The sequence below is a fragment of the Hevea brasiliensis genome, chromosome 3 (genome assembly GCF_030052815.1).
Source record: "Hevea brasiliensis isolate MT/VB/25A 57/8 chromosome 3, ASM3005281v1, whole genome shotgun sequence".
Taxonomy (NCBI): domain Eukaryota; kingdom Viridiplantae; phylum Streptophyta; class Magnoliopsida; order Malpighiales; family Euphorbiaceae; genus Hevea; species Hevea brasiliensis.
In genome coordinates, this window is record NC_079495.1 from 101746843 (window position 1) to 101769628 (window position 22786).

At 30.8% G+C, this 22786-nt stretch overlaps 1 protein-coding gene across 1 annotated transcript; it reads right to left on the minus strand.

Moving 5' to 3' along the window:
• Nucleotides 1-6243: 6243 nt before the first annotated feature.
• LOC110668768 (protein SCARECROW) lies at nt 6244-9960 on the minus strand. The gene is made up of 2 exons (XM_021830140.2): nt 7263-9960; nt 6244-6922 (listed from the first exon to the last, which is right to left on the minus strand). Exons 1-2 carry the CDS (start codon nt 9227-9229, stop codon nt 6415-6417), a joined length of 2475 nt encoding a protein of 824 aa, XP_021685832.2. The 5' UTR covers nt 9230-9960; the 3' UTR covers nt 6244-6414.
• Between the last annotated feature and the right edge of the window lie 12826 nt (nt 9961-22786).

A 22786-nucleotide genomic window follows, 5' to 3' on the forward strand; every position in this document is an offset into this window, starting at 1 on the left:
TTGAATTTGTTGTATATTTGCCTAAAATATGGCTTTTCTATTTTACCCTGATGCAATTTGACTAGCAGTTGCTATATTGTATTGTTGATAGGAATGTGGTTTGGCAACCTTTTGGTTAATAGACTCTTTCTTTAAACCTGATGCCATTTAACTGAATGCGTTCTTGGTCTCTGCGGTTTAGACTGTTTCTCCTGTTGGTGTTGCGGCCTTTCTCTGCCCCTTTCGAGCAGAGGTGGCTTCCTCCTAACCTGGAGAGTGGGTCACCCCCTCCTCACTTCTGGGTTAGGATGTAAATAGTATATTTTCTTTCGTGGATTTGTTACAGATCTAGGGAAGTCTTTGTGAGGGATTGTTTGTTGATCTGCTAGCCTTAGTCGATTCTTTAGAGATGTCGTATAGGTTGTGTCTGTTATTGAGTTTGGGCTTTGTGGATGGTGCATCTGTAAAGTCGGTGCATGTCAACTTTGGGGCCTTTATGCTCACCCTGTAGTGGTGGCCGCCCCTAAGACTAAATGAGAGTGAGAAGTCGTGAGTTAATGGCCGTGGGTTATGGAGATGGTTATGGAAATTGGAGGTCCAAGCAACAGGGGAAGAAGGTTTGATTTCTGGTCAAAATGCTTTGCTTCCATCTTACGAGTTCTTGTGCTAAACACTTCTGGGACCTTTCTGCTTGTCAAGGGTGGCTGTCTTGGCTCTAGAGATTAGATGGTGGGATTTTTGGCCGATCAAAAGGAGCACAGGCAATGGATTAACTTTGGCTACGTTCTTCTTTCCTCAACCTAGGGTTTCAAGTTTGTGGGCCATGGGCCTTTTGTATTGACTTATAGCTGCTTGCCTTTGTTTTCAATTGTGGTTCAAGCCTGAAAGCTTGTTGGCTAATTCCTGTAATGGGCCTTGTGCCCTGATCGGCTTTATTTAGTGGAGACTTCTTTTGCCTTTCGAGAAAAAAAAAAAAAAAAATTAATAGTAATAACTGAGCAAAAGTAAATAAATAAATTTTGTTTAGACAACATATTGCTTTTTTTTAATGATATAAACTTCTGTTGCATTTGCTTTTTATTTTCTCATGTAAAGTTAAAGTTGCATATTTATTTTCGCTTTGGATGTCATTTTCCCGAATAATACGGGGAATGTAATTCCTTTGACATGCTAATTTAACGTTGACTCGTGTTTAGGGATGTATAAAAAATCGACAAATTGATAAATTTGAATAAATTTAAATATATATTTAAATATTAATTATGATTTAAAAATAATTAAAAATTAAATTTTTTATTTGAGTTTTGAGTTGAAATGATTAAAATATATATATGAGAAATATGTAAATAATTTTATTTTATTTTTTATTTTCATTAAATAAATATATCTTAAATTAATATTTTATTTTTCAATTAATGTATAATAGCATATATATGATAAAGATTTAACAAAAATTAAATTATAAAAATTAAAAAAATATTAAAACAAATAAAAATCATTTAAACTAAATTCAATTCGCTTATTGAAAAAATCAAACATATTTAATTTTGTAATTTAATTTGTTGGTAAAGAATGAAAATTTAGCCTTAATAAGAAAATCGTTTTCATTCTTTTATTATGTGAATAAGATTCTTTAATTTATAGAAATGAGATTGAAACGAAAAATTTTAAACACCCACAAAAGAAATCATTCATATTTTTAAACTTTTTTTTTTAACCAAATGGACCTTAACATGGTAACTGAGCTAACGAAAATGACCGCAACATCCTTCATATAGAAACCTCATCAGATACCAGTAGGAGTGTATGTGTGTTAGTTTGGGTGAGTTCGATATATTTTGTCGAACCAAATTGATGAAACAAATTAAATTATAAAATATAGTATTAAATTACCTAATTATAATGAAAAATAGTAAAAATATAATTTTTGTATTTTCACATAATTAATTAAGATAATAAATTTTGAATATAATTAACTTTAATTATTTAAAGTAAAGAGATAAAAAAATATTATTTTTATTATTATAAATTTAAATATTATAAATATAATTATAATTAATTAAAATTAAAAGAAATTATTTTTATATTTTCATATAATAATTAAAATTAAAAAATAAGATATAAAAATAAAAAAATATAATTTTAAGTTATGTTTATTCGAGTACAAAATAGATTTTATTATATATACAAACCAAATAGTTTTAAAAGCAATCTGACTTTAATTTATTAATAAACTAAATGTAAATAAAAAATAACTATTTATTTTTTATTACACTCAATTTCGATTCTAATATTAATTTCTATTTTAAACTGGAAATCAAAGCGTCTCTGATATAATTTGAAGAAAAAAAAAAAATCAAACTGATTAAATCAAATCAATTTATATATATATTTCATTTTTCTTTATATTTTTGTTCATAATTTAACATGTGATTATTTGTAATTTTTTATTTAATAATACTTTAAAAATCTTTTTCTGATTTCGCGTATTTCCAAATAGGATTATAAGATTAATTTTTCGATAAAAAAAGTGTCTTGAACTTGCGTGCTATTAATAAGAAGAGGAAATTGTCTAGACGTCATAAAAAAAATAAAGATAAATTATAATTAGGTAATTGTTAAAAAAAATTTTGAAGTTTAGTAATTTTTATAATTAAACTCTAAAATTTATATAATTATTAATTAAGTTGTCATATTTGATTGATATTTTAAATTGATCTGATTATCAAAAAATCTTTAATATACTTAAAGGGAGTCCTATGTCAGTTACCATATCATCATTATAGAAGTCACATAAAAAACCTTAAATTAGGGTTACTTGCCAAAAAAAAAAATTATGAAATTTGTTCATTATTGTAATTAAACTCTAAATTTTATATAATTATCAATTAAGCCCTCACATTTAATTACTGTCTCAAATTGACCCGACCATTACAAGAAATTACAAGTTAAATTGTATTATACTTTTTGTCTTTATCAACACTTCAACTCTACTTTACAACTTATTAATTATTGTGTTATTTTAATCACACTATTTACTAAAGTTACATCTATTTTTTAGTGATTTTGTTATTAATTTTCTCAAACCCTATAACTTTTTCCTTGAGAGTATTTTTTTGATGAAGCAAATGTATCGATAGCTCATTCTCCGAGCCATTGTAAGATGGATCAAATTACTAGAAGAAATAAAAGTCATTCTCTTTAATCAATTATCTTATCAACTATCAACAAACTTATAAAATATAGCTTCCAACAAAAATAGTCAAAACAAAAGTCATTACAATTATCTTCCAAGAACCATATACCAATGATTTATTGATAGTCGGGTCAATTTGAGACATCAATCAAATATGAAGATTTAATTAGTAATTATACAAATTTAGAGTTTAATTGTAAAAATTGCCAAACTTCAGGATTTTTTTAGCTATTAACCCATTATAATTTAATCCTAATGTTTAGTGAAACTACATATTAATCTTTATATTTTTTAAAATCTATCTATTTAATTTTTAACATTTTAATAAATCCATCTATTCAAAATTCCATCAAATTTACTGTTAATTATATCAAAAATTACAAAAATGCACTTAACTCTATTTTCAATATAAAACAATTTAAACATTAACAGAAAATCTATCATTTATCTTTTTACAATAATGCTAACATTTGATGATGGCACTAATGTTTATATCAACTCTATGAATTGCTTTGTGAATAAAATTAAAAGATTAATTAAGATTTTTTTTTTAAATTATTTACAGTAATATTTTTATATCAAGGACAATTATAATTTTAAAATTACAATGAGAAATTATTATTTTATGAAATTATTTTTTTTTTCTTTATAATTATTATATACTAAAAATAAATATCTTTTTTACCCTACTTATCTAATTTTCTGGCTTCACCCTTGATGACTTGGCCAATGTGATGCTTTCTCACTAATGAAATACCTACATCTTTAGAGGAAAAAACAATAATGCAAATTGCTGCTAGTGGAAGGTTAAATGATCAAAATAACCTTAGTTCCCCCTCTCTTTATCTCTATCTTCTCCCTCCATCTCTCTCTCTCTCTCTCTCTTGCACATAAATAAACACAAACACACATATACTGATCGAGTAATTCTTACCTACCCTCGAGTGTATACACCCAATCAATTAATAATTGTCATTTTAGTTAAAAATATGGTAACTTCTACTTAAAAATATATGTAGATAATTTTCTATTAGTTGGGTGTTTATACACCTTAGTGCATGTAAGAAATTTCATCTTTTTGTCTAAGCTAGGCTATTTCATAAATTTAATGCACAAAATATGCAGTGCAGTGGAATGAACTTATTAAATACATAAATTTTATATATTTATATCTTAAATTCATAATGAACCAAATTTAAGCAAAAAGTATATCATTCATCTTTTTACAATAATGTTAATAGGTGATTATAGCACTAATGTTCATATCGGCTCTATGAATTACTTTGAGAAGAAAATTATAAGATTAATCAAGAATTTTTTTTTAAAATTATTTACAATAATATTTTTATATCAAGGATAATTATAAATTTAAAATTATAATGAGGAATTATTATTTTATGAAATTATTTTTCTTTACTTTATAATTATTATATATTGAAAAATAAAATTTTTGACCCCACTTATCTAATTTTCTAGCTTCGACCCTGTTGGCTTAGCCAGTGTAATGCTTTCTCACTAATGAAATACCTACATCTTTCCAAATAATAATAATAATGCAAATTGCTGCTGGTGGAAGGTTAAATAATCAAAATAACCTTAGTTTCCCCTCTCTTTGTTTCTATCTTCTCCCTCCATCTCTCTCGCTCTCTCTCACACATAAACAAACACAAATACACACATGCTGATTGAGTAATTCTTACCTGCAACCGAGTATATACATCTAACCAATTAATAATTATCATTTTTGTTAAAAATATGATAGATTCTACTTAAAAATACATGTAGATAATTTTCTATTAGTTGGGTATTTATACACCTTAGTGTTCGTAAGAAATTTCCTCTTTTTGTCTAAGTTAGGCTATTTCATAAATTCAATATGCAAGATATGCAGTGCAGTGAAATGAACTTATTAAATATATAAATTCTATATATTTATATATCTTAAATTCATAACGAATTAGATTTAAGCAAAAACATGTATACATTCTACTTCTTCCTATATTTATATCCCAAAATCAAACATCTAAAAACACACGACTGACACCAAACAAATTTGCACAAACCAATAGAAATACATCAAAAAATGCGCAAATTAAACAAAAAAAAAATTACACAAATATTTTTTGTTTTTTCATAAACATTACATAGATTCAAATATATATAGAGAGAGAAGAAATCCAACATTCACATGTTTCTTGAGTGGGCTACCACTTTCCGCATTCTTCTTCAAAGCTAGAAGCAAAGACACATGATGGACTCGATTGAAGATGAGTATTTCAACAGGAATCACAAACAGAAAATGATATGGATTACAAACTAACCCACCAACACATAAATTAATCCACCACGACAAATTCAAATTCAATTACTGAGAAGCATTACCATAGGAATCTCGAACAGGTCATCCAATGTGATGTTCTTCATCTTCTTCATGCTAAGCTCAGGCTGTTTCAGTACCTTGATAATAAAGAGCAGCGATGAAAAGGAACCACTGAAATGGGAAGGATGGTGAGGGAGGGGGAAAGAGGGTAAGGCTAATTTAAGAAATAAAATTTTATTTTTTGGGTTGACTAACATAATATGAGATTATTTATAATAATCATTGGTTGTTCAAGTTATCAAGTTTTCTGTTGAGGAATGTAAAAGTTAAAAGATCAGTTGAAATCTTTTACCCATTGAACTTGAAAAAGATGACAATAATAACGACATGCTAGTAAAGTAACAAACAGGAAAGAAAGCAGCAGCTGCAGCAGAAGAAGAAGATGATGAAAAAAGGAAGAAAGAAAGTATTCACGTGATCATCTAAAAAGGACATGGATGACACACAGACACACATCCTTGCTACATGAATCTGAAGTGAAGTACCTCAACCATGTTTTCTGAGATCTTTGTCTCATTCATTTCTCTTTCTTTCCCTCACCTTGTGGTAATTGAAACTTCTTTAGTCATGCTTTGAAACCTTCTTCAACGCCAATGCATGCCTGACCCTACAATTATCTCATTTTGAACTCCCATTTTTTCATCAAGAAACAAAATTCAAAAACGAGATTTTCTTGTACTTTACATGCTAAATCAAAATTCCTCAGAAAATTCACATTCAACATCCATTAATGAAGGCGACAAATCATATAACAAGCACAAAGAACAACTATTCAATTAAATTGGTATTGTCTACAACAAATCTTAACTCATACCACCATCCACCATCCATACTCTCTCAGCCTACTGATCCACAGCTACTACACAGTAGCAAACCGCTGATTAAGGTATTGATGATGGATGCTGGTGGCTGACGCGGCCATTGCAGTGGTGGTCGTAACATGAAACGGCCGCCAAGCCGAAGCTGTAAGCAAGCAAAGGTCTTTCCAACCAAGTTTGAGAGTGCCATTGTCCTCCACCAAGGTGTAACCATCGGAGGGGAACATACCGAGAAGAAGAGTGGCCTGAGTGGCAGCATTTCCGGCGAGAGAAATGCCCTTGAACCCAGACTGTCGTAGCTTCTCCCTCCAGTTATAGAACTTCAACTCTCCACTTCGCGAAGGCCCTCCCACAGCCAACACATTACGTATTTCTCTGGACAGCAACTGCTGCTCCACCACATGCCTCTCCTCGCTCTCCTCCCCGTAGCTCGCTCCCAGCGAGTCGAACAGCGCCGAGTAATAGTGTATGGCCTCCACGAACCTACCCAGAAAGGACCCAGCATGGCTCAGGTCCTGCTCTACTACTGTCACCACTTTCGGTGCCAATCTGCAACAAAAAAGCTCAAAAGGTTGAACCTATTGACCCACAAGAATCTAAACCTTATTACATATAATAATATCGATTCTTGCATACAATTTTATAGAAAAAAAAATATTAATTAAATGCAAAATTAAGAAACAACGAACGGATAAAATGGTGGCAGTGTTGTTTGAACTTTAAACCATCATGACAAGCATTGAAAATGATGTTGAAAATAGATAAAGAAATAAGTAAAAGCGGAAAAAAAAAAAAGGAAAGTAGGGAAAAGGAGATTTTGTCCTGGGATCTAGTGTTCATTATATAGGAACTAGTATTCTAAATATGAAAATGAATACTCATCTTTTACCTCTGCAACAGCCAGAGCGTATTGGTATCGGAACCAGTGACGTCGTAGAGGGAGTGCTGCAACCAGTGCACCGCCACGGCCTCCCTCTTGCTGACATTTAGCCTTTCTGGGTCTAAATTTCCAACTTTTTCGGCCACCGGAAAGAACTCAAAAGGGAGGCCCAGTTTCTGGGCAAAATCAGACAAACGCTTCCCAGTTGCTTCCAGAGCTTCCATGGAGGTCCCCAGCCCTGTAAGGCGCACGTAAGGAGGTCCACCAGGCCTTGATGCTAGTATGTGAAATAGCCCCGGCCACTGTAACCCTTGCATGATATCCAGATCTATTATGTGCACCCTTTCCTCCCTGTCGAATGCTTCTTGTATGGCCTGATTCGCCGTGAAATGGGAGAACTTCACGAAAGGGCTGATTCCATTAAATACCTGAAATGCTGAGGCCATCTTCTGGGTGTGGCTCAGCGGCATTGATGGTAGCGTCGCGTATATTCCCAAGCAAGAATTCACCAGCCTCGCGGACATTGCCTCGGAGAAATAAGCTGCCACCCGCTGCGCCGACGTCCCGTAAGGGGTGGACAGCTCCGAGATCTCTAACAGCATCTTGTTTGCCTCCTCGAAATTATCTGCGGAGACGGCCTCCGCGCATTGGAGGAGTAAGGTTAGAAGATGCAATCCTTCTTCGTCCCTCTTCTGCTGCCGCAACTCTTCCTTTTTCTCTCTGGCGCTAGTACCAGCAGCAGCAGCTACTGAAGTTGGCGTCGTCACTATACCGGTAGTGGCCACTTGTTCCGTTTCCGCTGATGAAGATTTTTCCTGTTCATGTTGTTGTGGATGCCCTTGATTCAATGCAAGAAGAGGTGGTGTAACCGAAGTAGAAGAGGGGCTTCCTTGTTGCTGTTGCTGATCATGAAGAAGCTGAACTTGATGATGTGGCTGCTGGTTGATCCCTTGGCAGAGAAGTGATGGCGTGGATCCCCAGCCAGAGTACTGATTGACAACAGGAGGAACCGGAGCCACAGCCGCAGTAGAATCTGGTAGCGAAGAATAACTAGTAACATTTTCAAGATTGAGAGTGAGCCCAGAAGAGGCTTGCCCTTGATTACTATAGTCCCGTGGGGGAAGGGCTTCCTTCCTCATCCTATCCACCGGATAATTGGGCATCGGCTCAGCTAGAGAACGAAGCCTGTACTCGAGAAGAGAAGCGAGGCTGGGGTTGCAAGGGAAGATAATCTCCCTGACATTCTGAATAAGCTGAGGAATGGAAACGTTGGTAGAGCTATGTATGAGGTCCTTAATGATACCATCAATCCAAGCGGTGGCAGAGGCGTCTTCCATGGAAGGAGTAGGAGTAGTAGCAGCACCAGTAGTGGTACCAGTAGTAGTAATGACGAGTGGAACGGCAGCGTTTCGGTTTCTCTCTCTTTCAGAAGGAAACAAGGGTAAACCAGAGAAGCCACAAACGGCTGGGGCCTGGGGCTGAGGTGATGATGAAAGGGTGTCATTGGAAGAAAAGTTGGGTGTCCCTGTAGAGGATAGAAACCCACACAAAGACACAGATACAGACCCGCCTGACGTCATAGGGGTCAAGTTTGTGGAAGAAGGTAGCATAGTCATAGTGGAGTAGTTGAGCACTGGTGGGTATGGGTTCGGGTTTGGGTTTTGGTTAGGGTTAATAACATTAGTCAAAGAAGAGGTGCAGAAGCCAATAATATTGGCTTCTGGAAGAGCGCTGATCCTGCGATAGCACCTCTGGTTTTGGTTCCCTGTTTGCACCTCCATCATCTCACAGGCCATCCTCTTCCTCACCATCTTTCCTTTCCCTTGTATTGCTCTTATGGGTTCTTCTTTTCTGCTGGCGCTGCTATGGCTATTACTGTTGCTAATTGACAATGGGCTGTTGCTATTGTTCTTGCTGCCGCTTTCCTTCAAATTAGTATCGCCACCATTTTCAGGAAACAAACCAGAGGCAGCCATGAAAATGGGTACAAGCAGTAGAAGCAGAAACAAGCAAAAACGCAAACAACAGAGATCCAGAAATTGCACCGAGTCCTTGATATTTGATCCTCATAGTAAAAAGGAGATTCTGCTGCTTCTGCCAATGATATATGGAAAAGGGAAGGAGAGGGCATATCCAAAGCAGAAAACTGCGTGAAGATTAAGACAGAGCGCGCGGCGTTGGGATTCTTCTCTCTCTCTCTCTCTCTCTCTCTCTCTCAACCACAACACGACCTCCTATGAACCTATCTCTCCTCCTTTTTCTTAATTAACTAATTACTATACTATAAAAGACGCTGTTGTAGCCATGGATTTTGGATGCTTATGAATCTTGATAACAAGAAGAGAAGGAAAATAAAGAAAAGGGTAGTGAGTGGTGATGGTAGTAGTAGCAGCAGTGGTGGATGGACGGTGAGTAGTAGAGGGTTATGCTGGTGGCGGTTAGCTATGCGTCTTTAGTGAAGGAGGAAAGCATGCTAATTTGTTAATAATATCAAATGCTAATTAGAAAGAGAAAAGCAAAAACAATGCAAAGAGAGAAGAAACATGAAAGGTGATGAGCAGAGAAGTGGCATGTTGGAGATGGAGACGATGGGTTGGGTTTTTTTTTTTTTTTTTAGAGCTCGTGGTTCGTCGTGCTTGTTCGACGTCCTCAAACAACGGCCATTTCTATGATCTCTTCCCTGTGTTGTGTACATATACACTTTCTCTGTGCCTTGCCTAACCCTTTTGCCTTTGTTTTATTTACAGTATTTAATACTCTCTCTCTTATTCATTATACCTTGCTTCTCTGCGCATTTATTATTTTTTATAATTATGTTAAATTTATTTTTTATATTATAAAAAAAATTATTTTTTTTGAGACCCTTATTTTTAATATTTTCAATATAACTAGTAATTAATCTTCTGTTTCTCTTATTGATAATCGCCTTTCAGAGATTTTCTGATTTCTTTTTATATTTCAGTTTCTCCTTTCATACTTGGCATTTTTACTCATTAAATTTTTTTTTTATATAATTAATTTTGAGTGAGACTTGAACTTGGGGTGTTATTGTTCTAAGTGTAACTCAATATCACTAAGCTAAAACTAAGAAAGTATTGATGGTTGGATTTAACATGCATAGATTATGATTTTTTTATGGCATATCTCTTTCATACTAGTTATCATTCTCTATATGTATCTATTTGGCATTAAGATTAGAGAATTAAAATTTTTTTGAAGAAAAAATTTATTTTAGATACAATTGAAAAAATTTATTATTTTTTATAATTAAAACTTATTAAAATTTATATATATATATATATATATATATATATTATTTTAAATTATATAAATAATATAATTTTTTTATATTATTTGAATCATCTTTAAAATTATGATTTCTTAAATTTAAATTTTAATTAAAATAAAATAAAATAAATAAATATACAAGCAATGAAAAAAAATGATATTTAATAGTTATTTCCAATTAAAAATAATAACAAAAGACTATTGAACTAATAACTTAATCTTTGAATGACTATTTCATTAAATAAAAAAAAAATGTTAATTTCAATCACAACATGCAAGTTTTCTCTATGAAAAAAAAAAATCATAAATTTCTTTTAATTGGATATTGCCGTGGATTTCCTGGATATTAGACTTTGATCAGATTGAGGGTCTATTGAAAATTAAATTAAAGAATAAATGAGGGTCGATAATGGTTGACAACTACTCGACGCTCAAGTCAATAAGAAGATTATGAATCGAATATTCAGTATAATAGAAGTAAGTGTTTTGTTTGCATATCTATTTCTGAAACTTTATCTTATTTATAAGGTGTTTGATTGAGAAGAAATCTTGACAGATCTTTGCCAAATCCCTATTTCAGTTATAACGATAATCATTCTCAGATTTATGCTAGAAATTTAGGTGCGATCAGTAGCGTGATCTTCGTTTAATCCAAACTCAAAAAGTATTGATCTCTTCGACTTGTCTGATATCTCAAAACAAGTCGAAACGCTTTCAGAAATCTCCACAAATCTCAATTCTTTAGGTATTGGGTTTTTAAGTTTGGATGGACAAGCTCTGTCCGTTCTGAATTTGGATGGGTGGACTTTATCTGATTCTAAGTTTGGATGAGCGAGTTTCAACTGGGTCGATTTATTAGCCTTTTATATGATAAATATTATGATATTAAAATTAAAAGATGATATGATTACCATTAAACCAACTAATGCATTATTTATCAAATTTTGAAGTTTTAGAAACACCAAAACACAAGAAGTTAACACAACTAATGAGGACAACATCAACAAGCCACATCCCTCCAACAACAACGTGTTGAAATATAAACACATTGAGCTTAAAATTAATGAGTTAATTAATTTTACCTAGAAATTTCAATTTAATAAAATATTTGCATAACACAGTTTTGAATCTGATGATACCTCAACCTGTCTGTCTTTGTGTCAGCTTAAATAATTTTGCCACAAAATCTATGTCTATTGCCATTTTCTTGTTTTTTGTCCCTTCTTTTTAGGAAAAAGGAAAATCAAGAATAAAGTTGGTATAATTAAAAAATAATACTAATAACTATAAGATAATGTGAATTTCGTTGTATAAAATTTTACTTTTTTAAAATTATTTACTTATTGTATAGTACATCAACCGTAATTGACCCTTATTGCATAATTTTTTTTATTTTAACTTATTAAAACTTAAATTATAAGTTAATATAAGTTTCAAACATAATTTTAATAATATATATAATTAATTTTTTTTAATAAAAAATAATATATTATTGAGACCTGAGATTTTCCGATCATTTTACACTATGCAATATCCAAAATGAGATGAAATTGAAAAAAAAATTAGCAACAGTTTCGTGCATCAGTCTCACTTACCAGAAAAAAAAATTTTACATTTTAATTTTAAAAAAACGATAAAAATTATAGTTTAATTTTTTTATGAGAATTAAATTAGTTTATAAAATATATTTTCATAAATAAAATACTTATGTTGTTAAAAATTTATTGTTAGTGAATTAAAAATATAATAATTTAGTTTATCATATTTTATTTTTTATAATAATTTTATCTATATAATTTTCATATTTGTAATAATTTAGTTTTCTAGATATAGATTAATTATTTTGATTATAATTAATTAGTGATAAACTTTAATAGAAAAAATTATTTTATTACCAAAAATAGGCCTCGAAACTATTTTTTTTATAAAATAAGGTGATTAAATTATAATTTTTATCATATTTTAATAATTAAATTATAAAATATAAAAAAAATTACTATATGAAATAAAATATCCTAGTAATTTTTATTTATTTAATTTTTGAAGTAGGTAGATAAATGTTATTAAATGTTATTAAATATTGGTTGGAAGAAACGAGGCGTAAATTAAGTGGACTGAAATGTGGTTGGCTGAGGCAGAGGCTGAGGCTGAGGCTGAGCTGTGAGGATCACTTTTCAGAGTAAATTTCCACATGGGTAAACGTTCTTTTTTTTTTTTAATAAAAAAAATTAGAATCTGCAAATATGTCATCCAATTTCGAGACTGCCTTCGCTTTTCTTCGCTAACGACAAGCTAAGGGATTTACAAAACATAAACGCCGTTATACTTTTGACGATTGCCTCTATAATTAACTTTAGCTTTTTTTAACCGCAGTTCCAAAAAATGAACCCATAGCTGTTGACATTTTGCTTTGCAGAGGCATCATTACTCATCAATCTTTAACCCTTTTTCCCATTTCTTTAATGTTTTCTTTTTTAAAAAAAAAACCAGTTCGTGTACTTGCCAGGTTTCCCTTCGCTTTTAAAAAATGTTGGTCTTGTTTGACCCCAAAGGCAAAGCCCCACCCCCAGACCCCAAAAAAAACAAAAAATAAAAGAAAAAGTTACACTTAACACAGGAGGGTTAAAAATCTAAAATAAAAAGCGAAGTGGCTTTTGGGATTTTGGTTCTCAAATGCCAAGGCCTAAGCCAAGGGCAACGAAAGTCTTCCCTAAAAGACCACAGCACGTGAGAGGGCACAAACATCGATACAAGCCAAATATTATCAAAGGCGGAGTCCTCATCCGTTCTTTTCAATGCCAGAGATAGAGAGAGAGAAAGAGAGAGAATGATTTCTCTTCTCTGCTGTCTCTTCTCGTAGACGATGGTCCCCATTCCTTCTCTCTCCCACACACGCCTAACTGGTAAGCGAGAAAAAGGATATTTATTCCTAGACTGACTGACATTGATCGAGCTTGATTGCATCGATAATCATGTGATTATGAGGTCATTTACTTTCAATTATTGTTTCAATTATCATTTCTTAGTCCTAATTATGCTGTTTTTATCCCACTAATTTCTTCCTTATTTCTTATTTATAATTTTAATTCTAAAAAATACTCAATGTAAATATTATTCATACATAACATTACTTTAAATTAATCTAATAAATTTATAATATTAAATAAAGAGATTGAATTGTAATTAATAGAATTGATATAAGTAGTAAAATATTTTATATTTTTTAAATAAAATTAAATATTTAATTTTTATAAATAGAAAAAAAATTTTATTGGGAGTATTTTATCTTTATAATAAATTCAAGATTTTTAATTTTTATATTTTTAAAAATAAAAAAATAATTAAATGATATAAAAATTTTATGAATAAAAATGTGAGTTTTTAAATTAATTTTGTATTTTTTATTTGAATATAACTTTAAATATATGTAATTTCAAATACAATTTTTTTAAATAAAATTAATTAAAAAATTATATTATTTTACTTAAAATTTATATCTTCAACAGTCTGCAATTAAATGTTTCACTGACACATCATAAATGTGAAAGGGATGTGTCAGTGAAACATGCCTGCGTATAATAATAGATGCTGTTTGTCTAACAAACGTGGAAATCTATTAAAGTGTAGGCTTTTTTTTTAATTTTTCAAATTTTGTTTACTTAATTTTAAAGTTCTAGATTAAAATGTCAAAAACAAATTCTGAGTTTTATTAATTTTTATAATTATATCTTAAATTAAAATTTTTTATAATTACACCCTAAATTTTGACTCACAGATTAATTACACTCTGTCATTAGTATTAACCGTTAACCATTAATAGAAGTTGCCACATCAAATGGAAATTGTAATAAGGTGTAATTGTAAAAATTTTTAATTTGAAGTGTAATTATAAAGAAACGCAAAGTTCATTTATATTTTTTAACTATTTTCTAAAATTAAATTACAAGTAAATTATTGCCATTGTAATTTTATTATTATTATTTGTTTTAAAGATAAAAAAAAAAACTAAAATTCTGATAAGTAAATTTAACTAAACACGGGACTTGCCTTCTCTCTTCAAACGTTTCCTTTTTTTTTTTTTTTTTTTTTTTTTTTTTTTTTTTCATTTCTCCTTTTTTGCCTTTCGTTCTCCTCTTTGGGTGACCATTGGTGGCTACCTAGATTAGTTTTTTTTTTAATTATTTTTTTAATAAATTTTAAATTCACATCTCTTTAAAATAGATATAGATTTATTTTTTTATATCTATGTGAACGGATATGATATTCTCCTCTTAATATTAGAGTCTTATCTCTTATTATTAATAATCTTATCTATCCTTAATGAAGTTTTATTTTATTTTTATTTCTTGTGATATTTGATGTGTGTTTTAACAGTTAAAAATTCAATGTGAATTATTGATTTCTTTTAGTTGAAAACTTGAGTGATGATCTTTTATTAATGAAATTTGATAGTATTACTTATTCCTCTATTAAAGTTAAAATTTAGTAATTTAAGCTCTTTTATGAATCATAAAAGTAGCAAGTTTCTAATATTGTAATATTATAAAAAATTTCTTTTATCATATAAAATAAAAAAGCATAATTTACTATTTATAATGTTATTCTCCTTTATATAAATTATTTTTGAATAAAAGTATTAATTTTATATGTTTATTTTTTTTAGAATATTATGATGTATTTATATATGATAGTTCTTAATGAATTATCAAATTAAAATAAAAAAAGGAAGTAATTTAAAGATAGAAAATGGTAGTGATTTCGAGCTAATCATGGTCTATCTCTAAGTGTAAAGGGTACTTCCAAGTAGGGGAGAGCAATTTAAGGGTTAAACCGATTAACTGAACCGAACCGAACCAAATCGAAATTAGTGGTTCAGTTCGGTTAATCGGTTTAACCGGTCCGATTCGATTAGTACTTTCAAAAATTTTCGATTATCGGTTATTTCGATTCGGTTATCGGTTATATCCGAAGAACCCAATAAAACCGAAATCAACACAGGCCTTTATTGATTTAAGCCCAATCCTTTCACACAATCCAGCCCATAATTGATTCTCTAACCTAAAACTAAAACTAAAATCCCTAACCTTTCTTTCCATCTGCCTACTGCCGTCTGCCGCCGCTCAACTTTTCTCCCTCTTAAAACTAAAATCCCAAGCTTCCTCTTCGTCTCTCTTCTTCCTTGCTTGTGTGTGTGGTGTGCATCTTCTTCAATCTTCATTCGAGGTGAGCATTCGTCTCTCAAAATGATTTTCTCCTGTATCCTAATTTTTATGTTAAGCTTGAATTCCATTAATCTATTCCCCTTTTCTCAACATGACATTTACAAAATGATCATGTAGCCAAAGGATAAGGGGAAAACATCTTCATTGAAGGAGCAAGGCCTAAGATATTTTACCCCTAAGGAGGTATGTAGATTTTGCTGACATGCTTTTTTGAAATATTTTTTCAAGTTGACAAATTTCTATTTATGTATATTATCCTAATGACTAGGTTGCTAATTTGCATTCTTTCCCTGAGGATTTTCATTTTCCACAACACATAAGCCTTAGACAACGGTATGTTATTATTTTCTCAGTATCAATATAGTTATATCAGGAAAATAAGGTTGGCAGCTACCGTTATCAGTAGTCACTGGTGATCAACCAGTTTATAACTTGCTAACTAAGGTTAAGCATTCTGATTACCTTCATATGTGTGCAATTGTGTATTCAATTTCTTACATGTTAATCAAAAATAGGTTTTGTTATCTATTTAATTTGGTGGTTTTTCGTTTAATTTTTAAGTCAATTTGGTATTATTGGTTTTCTTTGCTAGGATTTTTGGGTAATAGTGGCTATTAGGACTCGTTCATAGGATTAGTTTTCTGAGTGCGTGTTGCTTCTTTTAGATGTTGGACTGTTAGTTATCTTCACCAAATTGCCAGATAACCTTACCTAAGTTTGTATATAAATATTGCAGCATCTAAGTTTGCATATAAATATTGCAGCATCACCTCTAATTTTTCTTTTGTCTTTCACACTAACACATCATAACTGCAACACTAAAAAATGAATTTAATTAATTCATGTTTTTTTTTTCTTGCACTGTCTGCTATGATGAAGATTGTTAGTTGAGTTTGCATTTTTATCTATTGATTTATTTTTCATCCTATGTTGCTTAACTATTGGGCTCTATTTTTGCTTCTCAGCAGGGAAAAAAAGTGGAAAGAAAAATAAAAAAGATGATTTTTATCTAGGAGTTCATAATTATCAATATATTATTATTTTGAAAAGTATTTTATTTTAGAAAAATAAAACTATCCTCAATATATTATTAATTTTTTTCTTCTAAGAGACGAGTGTAGTGGGCCTTTTTCAATTTCAGGTCCTTGGGTGTGATTATAGTGGGCTCTCAGGGGTGGGGATATGCGTTTCGAAAACTTAAAAATCGCATTGAGGTTTCAAAAAACAACACTAGGCATTGGTTGAAGGAATGGATGGGTTATCAATTCTTACAACTTTTGTAATATTTACGAGTCTACCTAAATTAACAAGTTATTTGATTTTGAGTGAAAGGGTTCACATTTGAGCTACTTGCTTAGCTAAAGAATTAACTTAGATGCTGCTATTATATGGAAACATGGATATGCAACACAACATTGTTTTATACATGGTGTGGCCAAGTTGGCCCCTTTACATCTGAGAAATAACCTATTATGATGGAAGAGGTCCCTCGCAGATTCAGGATCTCCTTTTCCGGGATGTAACAGCGTTTTTTAGTATCTTTTTTTGTCTTAGATTTCAAGATCAAAATTGTTTTTCAAAAAATAAAAGCAAGATGCTAAACAGTTAGAAAAATATAGTTTTATTATTTTAATATTTTAATAACTAAAATTTATCAAAAATAATTTTAAATTATATTTTAATATTATCTAACTAACATCTTTAAAAAAATGTTAGGCTAAGTAGGCCACGCAGATTGAGCATCATCTTTATTGGACACATGTATAAATCAAGATAACAATATACGTGAGTAGATAAAATTGAAACCCTCTCCCAACAAAAAAAAAAAATATTATTGAAATTGATTTGATATAAAAGCAATCTAGAATCTCTTTGTGTTTATATGACACGTATATCAAGTAAAGGTTGAAGCATTGGATTAAAAACCAAGGATATGTTGGTAGGGTATGTATATGTCTTGGCAACCTGTGAAGGCTCATGGTATTTTAATTTTCTATTGTTTCCAGAAAAAGATAAACTAATAATCAAAATTTGGCTACCATTTTGTGTTGTATTGTCATTTTTCCCCCTTTTCCTGAATTTAAATTAAAATAGGATAATGGAATGGCATTGCCTTACCTGTGTGACAGTTTGATTGTTGTGAACATTAATTCTGCAGTTGATTTTCTGAATCATTTAACACTCAGCATACTAATCATGGAGTTGACTCTTTTAGTTAGGCTCTTATTTGTTATTTTGCTGTCTTCAATTAGAGTTTCGTCCTATTAAGTTAATCAAATCACCTAAGAAATAATAAAATTCATCCGAGCTCAATTAGAAGGATAATAGTAGGGTTAGTGGCACAAGAAGTTGAAATCTGAAACCACATGCATTTCCCTTTTTCTGATATGGAACCCACTACAAAAAGCTTAGAAAAAAAGTACTAGTTAATTAGTTGGCCCATAATCTATACTTTGAATTGTTTGTTATCATCTGACATGTGATGTTGGCTTAATTTTATTTTATGGACTTCTCATAACTCAAAGTTAACTTCTGCAGCTTGCTATGATGAGTGTCTAACTACTAACTGTCTCTTGCTTATTATAGCTGAATGTTATAATTAACTGATTATTCCACAATTTGGTCACTTTCTTGCATTTAATGCTTTTGACAGAAGCAATGGTTATAAAAAGTTGCTTCTTTTGGATAAAAGCTGGCCATGAATCAAATTTTGATCTTTATGAAAACCTAAATTCTTAATACTTATTAAAAGAAATTATAAATCAGTCATTGATATATATGAAAATTCATTAATAAATTACATATACTAATAATTTATATTATTAATGTGAATTGAAATTGCTCATTCTATGGTAGCTTGTGCTCCACAATAATATTGATTAGAGTTCTAATGTTAATTATTTGTGTACTCTTGTAGCAGCTGAACATGGATTCTAGTTCTAGCGGGCAAAATGATCCAACAAATACAACTGATTCCAATCAAAGTGAACAAGAAACTGCAACAAGTTCAAAATCAAAAGTGAAAAGAAAGCCAGTCATGCCAAGGTCTACAGTTTGGGATCATTTCACCAAGTTTAAAACTGATAATGGTGACACCAAAGGCAAGTGTAATTATTGTAATAAAGAATTTTGTTGTGATCCCAAGAGAAATGGAACCACTACACTTAGGAATCATATGAATATTTGCAAAAAGCATCCACATGCCATTGAGACTAGGCAAGCGCTATTGGATTTGCAACCAAATTCAAACAATGTAGAGGGTGAAGTAGGCACACTTAGTACTTGGAAATATGATGAAAATGCAATTAGGGAGGCTCTTGTTTCCATGATTATCATTAATGAGTTGACATTTAAATTTGTAGAAGGTGAGGGATTTTGAAAATTTATGAGAGCTATATATCCCAAGTTTAAGATTCCCTCTCGTTGGACTATTTCATGAGATTGTTATTTAGTGTATGTTGAGGAGAGGTCAAAATTGAAGTCTTATTTGAAGAGAAATTGTCAAAGGGTGAGTCTTACTACGGATACATGGACATCATTACAACGAATTAATTATATGTGTATCACTACTCATTTCATTGATAATGATTGGAAGTTACATAAGAAAATCATTAATTTTTGTTCTATTACAAGTCATAAAGGTGATGCAATTGGTAGAGCTATTGAAACTTGTTTCTAGAGTGGGGGCTAGATAAGATATTCACCATTATAGTTGACAATGCTAGTTCAAATGATATAGCCATTTCTTATTTGAAAAAAAAGCTTGCAAATTTGGGTGTCACTGTTTATAATTCTGATTACCTTCATATGAGATGTATGGCACACATAGTTAATTTGGTTGTCATGGATGGCTTAAAAGATGTTGGTGAGTCAGTGCTGAAAGTAAGGAATGCAGTGAGATACATTAGGAGTTCTCCAGCTAGGTTGAAAAAGTTTAAGGAGTGTGTTGAATATGAAAAAATTGATGGCAAGTCTTCTTTGTGTTTAGATGTGTCAACTAGGTAGAATTCAACTTACTTGATGTTGAATATAGCTCAAACATATGAAAGGGCATTCGAGAGGTATGAGTCACAAGAACCTATGTTTAGGCTTGAATTGGGAGAGAATGGAGTGCCTGATTTTCATGATTGGTCTAAATGTAGGAAAATGGCTGAAATGTTATCTCATTTTTATGAGCTTACTTTGCGTATTTTTGGTTCTCGGTATATCACATCTAACATGTTTTTTGGTGAGATAAGTGACTTAGCTTTTATTTTAAATCAATGGGTGGATAGTACTAATATTGAGGTGAAAAATATGAGGGACAGAATGAAGAAAAAATTTGACAAGTACTGGGGGGATATAGATAAAATGAAAAAATTGATTTATTTTGTTACCGTTCTTGACCCTCGTGGTAAGTTTGAATATATGGAGTTTCAATATTGCCAAATGCATGGTGAAGAAAAGGGTGAGCAGTTGTTCCAGAAGGTGAAGTCATCTTTGATTGACTTATTTAATGAGTATAAGAAAATGTATCAAACTGGTTGTGAGCAAAAAAGTGATAACACTAGCTCACAGCTCTCAAGTGGTAGTGATAGTACAATAAATCTAAAGCTCAAATTGTACTTGAAGCATTACTACAAGAAGCAAAAGTTAGAAAAAAATGGAGGTTTAGATTCAAAAACAGAGTTGGAAGTGTATCTCAATGAGGCAATTCAAGAGGACAAGGAAGATTTTGATCTCTTAAAATGGTGGAAAATCAATTCTGAGAGATTTCCTATCCTTGGAAAAATGGCAAGAGATATATTGGCAGTCCCAGTTTCAACTGTTGCATCAGAGAATGCTTTTAGTACTGGTGGGAGAGTACTAGATCCCTTTAGGAGTTCTTTAACTCCCAGAATTGTGAAAGCTTTGATATGTGCACAAGATTGGACACGTTCCTCAAATTGTCCAATAGATGTTGAGGAAGATTTAGAGGAACTTGAAAAGTTTGAAGAGGGTATGTAATAAATACATGTATTTAGATAATTTTTATCTTTTAATATTTTCATTTCAATATGGATTGATTTTTTTTTCCCATTATATAATTCAATTTTCAGTACCGCCAAGTGTTGGCCTAACTCAATTAGGGGGATCAAGTTGTTCAACCCCTACCCTTAACTCTTAGATGTAAGTTTGATTGTTTAAAGTTTTACATTATTTTATGCTTTTATTAATTATTATATATCAATTGTCTTTTTTTTTATTATTTTGTTTGTGTAGGTTTCCAAAAGCTATTTCCTGTTGTCTCTTCATTTGAGGATGTTTTTGGATTTGGTTGGACTGCACAAAATCAAATTATTGGAGATTTGATGGATTTTAATATTATGTTTAATTCTGTTGTTATTTGACGGATTTTAATATGGACTGTATTTAGCTTTTATCTTGTTGGAGATTTGGTATTTTATTATTATGTTGTTTTATGGATTTTAATAATAACTGAACTGGATTGTATTTAGAGTATGGTTGTGGTTATTTTAGCTTTTATTTCAATTATGTTTTGTTTTATGGTTTGGCATTTGATGCTTGGATTATTATTTGGTTTAGTGGTTTTATACTTTTATTTATTTTATGGTTTATTTGGCATAGTGACATTTTATTAAATTGATTGTTTATTTGATGCTACACAATTGATTTTATATGAATTGTATACTATGAAGTGTGAACAAATGCAAATATGCAATTTACAAGTCAAGCAGGTTTGGCATTTGAAAAAAATTGAAATTTCGGTTTTTGTTAATCGAACCAAACCGAACCGATAATGATTGGTTCGGTTCGGTTCGATTTTTCTCCAATAAACGGTTCAGTTCGATTTATAATTTATGAGATTTTTGGTTATCGGTTATTTTGGTTCGGAACTGAACCGACCGAATGCTCACTCCTACTTCCAAGCTCCTAATAGCAGGGCGTTACCATTATTGGCTGTTATGTTGTATGCCTCTATCGGCAACGATGCATGGGGCTTACACGAAAAGATAGAAAAAATATGTTTTGACCTGAAATTTTATTTTTAATATTATTTAAATTATACAAATTATTTTAAACACCTTTAATTCTTGAATTATTTTTAAATAAAAATAAATTAAGTGTTAATTTTTATGCATTTTTAAATTTAAATAGCATGGTTTTAGATTTTTAATTTAATTTAAATTTAGTGGTAATCTTCGTTAGTGGCTAACAGTTAACACTAATGATGAGGTGCAATTAGTCTGTGAGTCAAAATACATATGATGTAATTGTAAAAATTTTTAATTTAGGATATAAAAAAAATGTAAATTTCAGGTTTCTTTTTGGCTATTATTTGAAAATTTATTTAATAATATAAAATTTTGAGATATTTATTATTTGTTAATGACGGATTAAAAAATTTTTCAAACATTATATTGCCTTTCTTTTATGAAAATTAATCAGACTTATTGTTGTAATTTTATCTATTAAGTAGTTTATTTTTTAAAAAGATTTTTTTTTTTCAAGCTTCGGTTGAGGCTTAAAATTGAAATCTCATAATATTAGAAATGATTCACCAACTCTCACACCGCTCACACCTGATGATAAGTGAATATGTATGGACTTAAGAGAGCTGGAGTTAGCTCTCATATGTATATATGATGAATTGTGGGTATGTGCTTGGATTCCAAGCATTTTTCTTGTGCAAAATGTTTGAATATTTGATGGAATGTTTGGCGCATTCCACTTTTAGGAATTACACTAATGTCTAGATAGTTGTAGAGGTTATAGAGGATATATCTACTTATTCAATATCAAACTCTATGAACCGAATACTCATTTATGTTTAATTTTTTTTTCAAGTGTCAGGAAGAGTTGTTTTGTTGGAATCTAACCTATATTCTTCTTCATAAAGCTATTTACTTAATATTTTATTGTATTTATTTTTTAGAACTCCACAATAGTATTAGTTGCGTTATGCAATATTTATGTACTTGTGGATGATTGTATGGAATGAATTGAGTTGAGCTCCCCTGATTAAATAATTATTAAGTATAA

What these genes read in the sequence shown, in the direction of transcription:
- LOC110668768 (XM_021830140.2), bottom strand. Translation starts at nt 9,229, where the DNA reads ATGGCTGCCTCTGGTTTGTTTCCTGAAAATGGTGGCGATACTAATTTG. An exon ending in ACGCTCTGGCTGTTGCAGAG is followed by an intron (nt 6,923 to 7,262) that starts GTAAAAGATGAG and finishes TTTTTGTTGCAG; the next exon opens with ATTGGCACCGAAAGTGGTGA.